The following is a 5,869-nucleotide window of genomic DNA, read 5'->3' as shown; positions in this document are numbered from 1 at the left end:
GACGACGGAAGTAAGGGGGAGGGCTACCGTACCTACAAGAAGAAATTGGAAGTAACCCGTGCCAACGCAGTATAGCATCGTTGTGAGAAGACATACAGAGAGGGGAAAGTAGCAGACTTTCACTCGTCAGTGTGGCCTGTAGGCTGTACCAGCTTCAGCGGGAAAACCAGGAAAACGGCACATGTGGTTGGTGTCAAGTTACCGATCAGCTCGGCAGAAGAGTTGCGTCACTCACCAGCATTGCCAGAGGTCAACCCACTGAGGTAACCCTAGTAAACAAGATCCACCACTCAAGTGATGGAGGAGACCAGGAGGGCACTGGGGAGATCAAGAACGTCAATCAAATTGTGTCCCCACAATGGAAAGAAGATGACAAGCACAGGCTGGCAAGCACACGAGACTGTGGCAAAAACAGAGGAAGAACTGATGCGGTCGGGACCGTTAAGTAGCCGACATGAGGCATGAGCAAGCAGAACTTTCGCATGTTTAACATTTTGTTAAGTTATAGATTGAATTCATAGGGTACGTTTAGTATGTAGATTAACAATTAGCATTCATACAGAGTTGTCTAGTTATTGTCTATGCTGAAGAAGTCTGGTACCAGAGCTATGATCCAAGCAATGGGCATGGAGGCCCAGAAAGGTTAGCACTTTGGACTCTGAATCCAGCGCTACAATAAAATATAGTTGAGGAATTCAGGTAGACATTAGAATTCAGGAATGCTTAGTTTGAGGGTTAAGGACAGTCCAAGAAAACAAGAGTTGAGGATGACCGGATGTAAATCCAAGAACACAAAGTTTGAGGGTGTAGTGGAACCAACCCAAGACAACAGAGTTGAGGATGGCCGGTAAGAAATCCAAGAATACAAAGTTTGAGGGTGTAGTGGAACCAACCCAAGACAACAGAGTTGAGGATGGCCGGTAAGAAATCCAAGAATACAAAGTTTGAGGGTGTAGTGGGACCAACCCAAGACAACAGAGTTGAGGATGTCCGGTAAGAAGTCCAAGATACCGAGTTTGAGGATGTCACGGAACCAAACGCAAGACTGCCATGTTTGAAGTCACTTCCAGAAAATGGATGTCATCTAGAGAAGTTTGAATGAAGTTCACTGAGAACTTACGGGGATACAGGTGTCAGACGGACATAAGCTGCAACTCAGCTCCATAGTTATACAATTGTGCAAGAACTGGTAGGTTGACATGCTTTGTACAAGTAGAGTTATCCTTATGATCGACATTAGATATTGGCAAAGGCAACTGTTAATAAGTGACATACATATTGTAGTTCTGTTTTTACTGTTATTGGCAATGTCGGGACGACATTTTAGTGAGAGGGGGAGTGTGTAGCATGGTGAAACCCCCCACTAGCTCAAGTAATGGATTATCCCAGTGTACACGCATGCGTGTGGGGGAGTTCTGTAAAGTGGATATATCTGGTTTGACATTAAAGTCTGGTCTCCCACAGTTTTGGCCCTGACGTCGTCTGTAGTGCCCGCTTAGCGCCCGGCCCTCGGGGTCGGGCGGGTATAACATGTCAGCAGAAAATAAGAATACATAGGTCCGTGTTAACTGTGGCAACTGTTGAAGGGCTAGTAGTACATAATCATTGCTAGTACTGTGTTAAATTGAGGGCCCAGGACCACATGAGATGGAGGGATCTAGTTTGTAATCTATGCCCAAGGATGGGCAATATACATAGGCCTGATTGAATGTGAGGGTTGATGTGTATGACTGCCAGCAAGAGAAGCCAGTCAGCATTGTTCGGGCCTGGTGTGCTCTGGCTGGGGACTCGACAGACACATGCCCTCTCTCACAACACTGGGTAATAGGTACAGGGCTCGAAATGCCACCTGCATATGCAGGTTAGTGCAGGTAAAATTGGAGCTGTGCAGGTATTTCTGGTGTCTACCTGCACCTAACCTGCACTGGTCCATGTACTTGGGTTTATACCTAAATGTCCTCTAATGTCAGATTAGATTGTATATAGATTGTTTTTAGCTGCATTGACTGTTACCACCTATAAAGTATAAAAGAAAAAGTAGCAATGGTTCCATACTTTCTTGAGTGGTACAGGTAAAATTTGTCTGGTGCAGGTAATTTTCAAAGTTACCTGTACCAATGCAGGTATGCAGAGAAAAGTATTTCGAGCCCTGAGGTAGTAGTGTCATTTGTCATTAAAATGTTCCTCTGGTCCCCACCCCAGAATGCGACCCCCTCGGAGTTGACCTGCAGTTCACGTACGTCCCCACCTACCCTGATGCCCCTCCTGACATGGAGGTGTTGTCACCACAGAACCTTACAGAGGAGGACGTCAGCACTATACAGGAGCTGCTACAACAACAGGTAAACAGTACAGAAAACAACAGCAGGTTAACACTACAGAAAACAACAGCAGTTAAACACTGCAGTAAACATAACAGGTAAATACAACAACATTACAAAGGAGGACGTCAGCTCAATACAGGAGCTACTACAACAACAGGTAGCTATAGGTACTACACTACAGTAAACATCACAATAGTTTAACACAACAGTAAACTTAAAAACAGGTAAATACAATTATTAAACACAACATGAGGGAAAGAAACAGTAGAAGTAGTACTAGTATCCAGTATTTGATTGTACTGCTGCTGGGATCCCTGACACTGGTAGGCAGCAGTTGGCTAGTCCTCACACTGCATTTCCATGCAGCTCTGTCCAGCGGGCTTACCCTAGTTAGAACACACACCTAAATGCATATACATAGCAAAAGGATAAGATGACAATGTTGTCCCCAGGCTGAGGAGAACCTGGGCATGGTGATGGTGTTCACCCTGGTGTCAGCTGTGCAGGAGAGACTGAGTGAACTGGTGGAGGAGAAGAAGAAACAGGCAGAAGAAGAGAGGGAAAGAAAACAGAGAGAAGAAGAGGAGAAAGAAAAGGTACCGATAACGAACTTTTCTGACAGTGTGGAAGTGAAACAAAGGCCCTGCTGTGATTAATCAACAAAAGTGAAGTGTGGTAAATAATGATGAAAGAATTGATTATGAATGGTTTCATCTGGTAGACCCACACTGGGCTTTCATCTTGATGAAAGCTTTTTGCCCTCTTTTTCTCAGTTTTTTTTGTTGCCATTTTTGTCATGTAAATATCATGCTTTAAGTAAAGCGCAAAAGTACCATTGGGAAGTAGATCCCAGTTGACCATGGATGAGTACTAGACATCTGGGTTCTAACATATGCAAGATAGAAATTTTCTCTTTATATTTTCTGTAACATATCTATACAGTTGCTTGAGAAACTTGTCATTTTGCCAATGTTATAACCCAATGAATGATGCTTTCTTGTTACAGAAAAGATTTGAGGGTACCCGAGTTAATATAGAAACCTTTCTGGCGTGGAAAGCCAGGTTTGACCAAGAAATGGCTGAAAAGAAGAAGTCTAAAAAAGATGAAGACAACAGTAAAAAGTTATCAGGTAGGTTATATGGTAAACTTGTTGCAGATTTCTTAGGGTCTTGGTAAGAATAAAGGGATGAACACTATTTGATAAGATAGACTGGAATATTTTACTTTCACCTGTTTCTACTAAGTTTTTCTTATGTCTAACATAAATCATTATTGCATAGGTTGATAGTTTCCTTATCCTTGGAAGAATCATTATGAATGTGAAGCAAAGTTGAAGTATAATTTTCAACATTAACATTTGATTTATCCAAATTTTCCCGTTATTATCAAGGAATAAGCAATCCAAGTATATGACACAGGGGTCTAGCCAGCGTCCGTTTTTCCGTCAATTGACGGAAATTTGCTGCGTCTGACGGAAAAATTTTAAAACCAATCCGTCAACCTTGACGGACAAAAATCCTTGGTGGAAGCTACAGGCGGCTTGGGGACGCCGTCCACGGCCGTAAAAGCCACACACTGTTTGTTTTGCTATTGTTATGATTGTTGACAATGTGTGTCGGCGCCCTTTCGCATACGATAATCTCATTAAAACCCGTTTTTCAAGGTCTCAGTTCAGTCCTTCTAATTAATTTTCGCGGTTTTCGCGACGATTGTAATTGGCTGACGGAAAAAAATTTCGAGCTGGCTAAAGCCCTGATATGACATCTCTGTTGGGCAATGGTTGTAAGGCCCTAATGTAAGTAGCACTTAACATTTGTCATATTTTAACTCACTGTTGCTGAATGACTGTGCTGCATTTGTATTTTTCAACCAGGAAAACAACTATTTGAAAGAGATACATCTCTGAACGACTCAGATGCAAGATTTTTGGACAATGAAGGTAAGATGATCATAGTGCCCTCTGTTTGGGTTGTATCTGTAAGTTTTTGTTATATCTGTAAGTCTGGGTTGTATCTTTAATAATCAAGTTTGTGTTATATCTTTAAGAATCAAGTTTGTGTTATATCTTTAAGTTATATTTGGTTGCATTAGGTTTGTATATTCAGGTTTTGGTTGTACATGTATCTTTAAGTTTTCAGTTTTGCCAGTTGTCACTTTTATTATGCTGGGTTTTACTACAATATTACACATAGTGTACATGTTTGTTGTGAATGTCACATACTAACAGCCACTACAATTACAAAGCTTGTGCATGGATGTTATGTCATTGGAAAAACATGTCATATCTTCAGATCTAACACATTTGCTGTCTTGTGTGTACATAATCAACAAATTGTGTTGCATGTGTAAATGTGTAGACAGAGTTAATTTTTTCAAGTGTAACATGTACAAAGCCATCATTATTGTATGTGTGATGTAAACATAGCCACCATTGTTTTATGTGTAACAAGAACACAGTAATAATTGTTGTGCATGTGTAACACAGCTATTATTGTTGCATGCCTAATCTACATGTACATGTGCTAACACCTTGTCCTGCCTCCTCCCTCCATATCCTGACCCCTCCCCATTGTTTCCTCCTTTGCCCATTGTTTCCTTCTTCGTATTGTTACCCCCTCCACCCTTTGTGCCCCCCTCCCGCTCCTGTGCCCCCCTCCCCCTGCCTGTACCTGTTCCCACAGACATTACTCTTGGTGCAGGTGATGAGAGTGTGGAGGTCGACGAGTCTCTATTCCAAGACATGGCCGATCTTGATCTTGATGAGGACCTTGACCTTGAAGACTGAGGATCCTCCTTGAAGGCATCGTGCAGCTTCTCAGGAGGGACAAGATTAGGGGGATTATCCAGGATGCCGACATTTAAGACTCACAAAATAACTTAAGAAGGGCTTACGGTACATAAGCACCCTTGAAATATTTCATTTACAGTTCCAGCGATTGATAAACTCCAAAACCATACCAGCCCCAGGATGGTGTCACTCCTGCTCTTGCACTCGTTTGATTGCTTCTCTGCAGAATAGTCTGGCGTCCATAGAAAGTTAATTGGCAACTGAATCTTTGTGAAATATAAGAGAAAGCTCTGATTGGCCCCAAATTGCACAGGTATCTGTGACAGCATGATAACAGGGTTTGAACAGGTATTCGGAAGTTCTATCTCTGTTGAGAAGTAGCCAATAAGTAACTCTGTAGATACTCAATGACTGCAGTGCCAAATGTTAAAATGAGGTATTTGTCAGGGAAGCAATCAGAGGAGTGAACTAGAGCTACAATAGGAGATCCTGTAACAGTCCCATCCAGTCACTCTGTATAGACTGGGCAGCAGTGTCTTTCAGCTGCTTTTTCCAGGGCCAGTTTGAAATAAAGGGTCAGTGTGTTAAAACCTGCTACATAAATTCCAGCCTTGAAAATATACAGCATTGTCCATTCATTGTTATCCAACTGCAGCTTGTGATGTCCTATGCACTCTAATATGTATGCAAGTGCAGTACAATTCATGGGGATAGAGGTCATGAAATTAGAAATTAAACTTTCATTTATGCTTTCTG

At 42.1% G+C, this 5,869-nt stretch overlaps 1 protein-coding gene across 2 annotated transcripts in view; it reads left to right on the top strand.

Moving 5' to 3' along the window:
- The window catches only part of LOC118422886 (RWD domain-containing protein 1-like), a 12,589-nt gene extending 6,720 nt beyond the window's left edge, over nt 1–5,869 (top strand). The window contains exons 3-7 of one of the 2 annotated variants that reach the window (XM_035830731.1): nt 2,203–2,342; nt 2,777–2,920; nt 3,331–3,454; nt 4,199–4,264; nt 5,025–5,869. In XM_035830731.1, the coding sequence (XP_035686624.1) occupies nt 2,203–2,342; nt 2,777–2,920; nt 3,331–3,454; nt 4,199–4,264; nt 5,025–5,110 (560 nt within the window). In that variant the 3' untranslated portion in view covers nt 5,111–5,869. Of the gene's footprint in view, nt 1–2,202; nt 2,343–2,776; nt 2,921–3,330; nt 3,455–4,198; nt 4,265–5,006 lie in introns of both variants that reach the window. The other variant, XM_035830730.1, reaches the window with a different exon arrangement.

The sequence above is a fragment of the Branchiostoma floridae genome, chromosome 9 (genome assembly GCF_000003815.2).
Source record: "Branchiostoma floridae strain S238N-H82 chromosome 9, Bfl_VNyyK, whole genome shotgun sequence".
Lineage (NCBI taxonomy): Eukaryota > Metazoa > Chordata > Leptocardii > Amphioxiformes > Branchiostomatidae > Branchiostoma > Branchiostoma floridae.
Note: the sequence above shows the minus strand (reverse complement) of the source record. Positions and strands in the feature narration are given on the sequence as shown.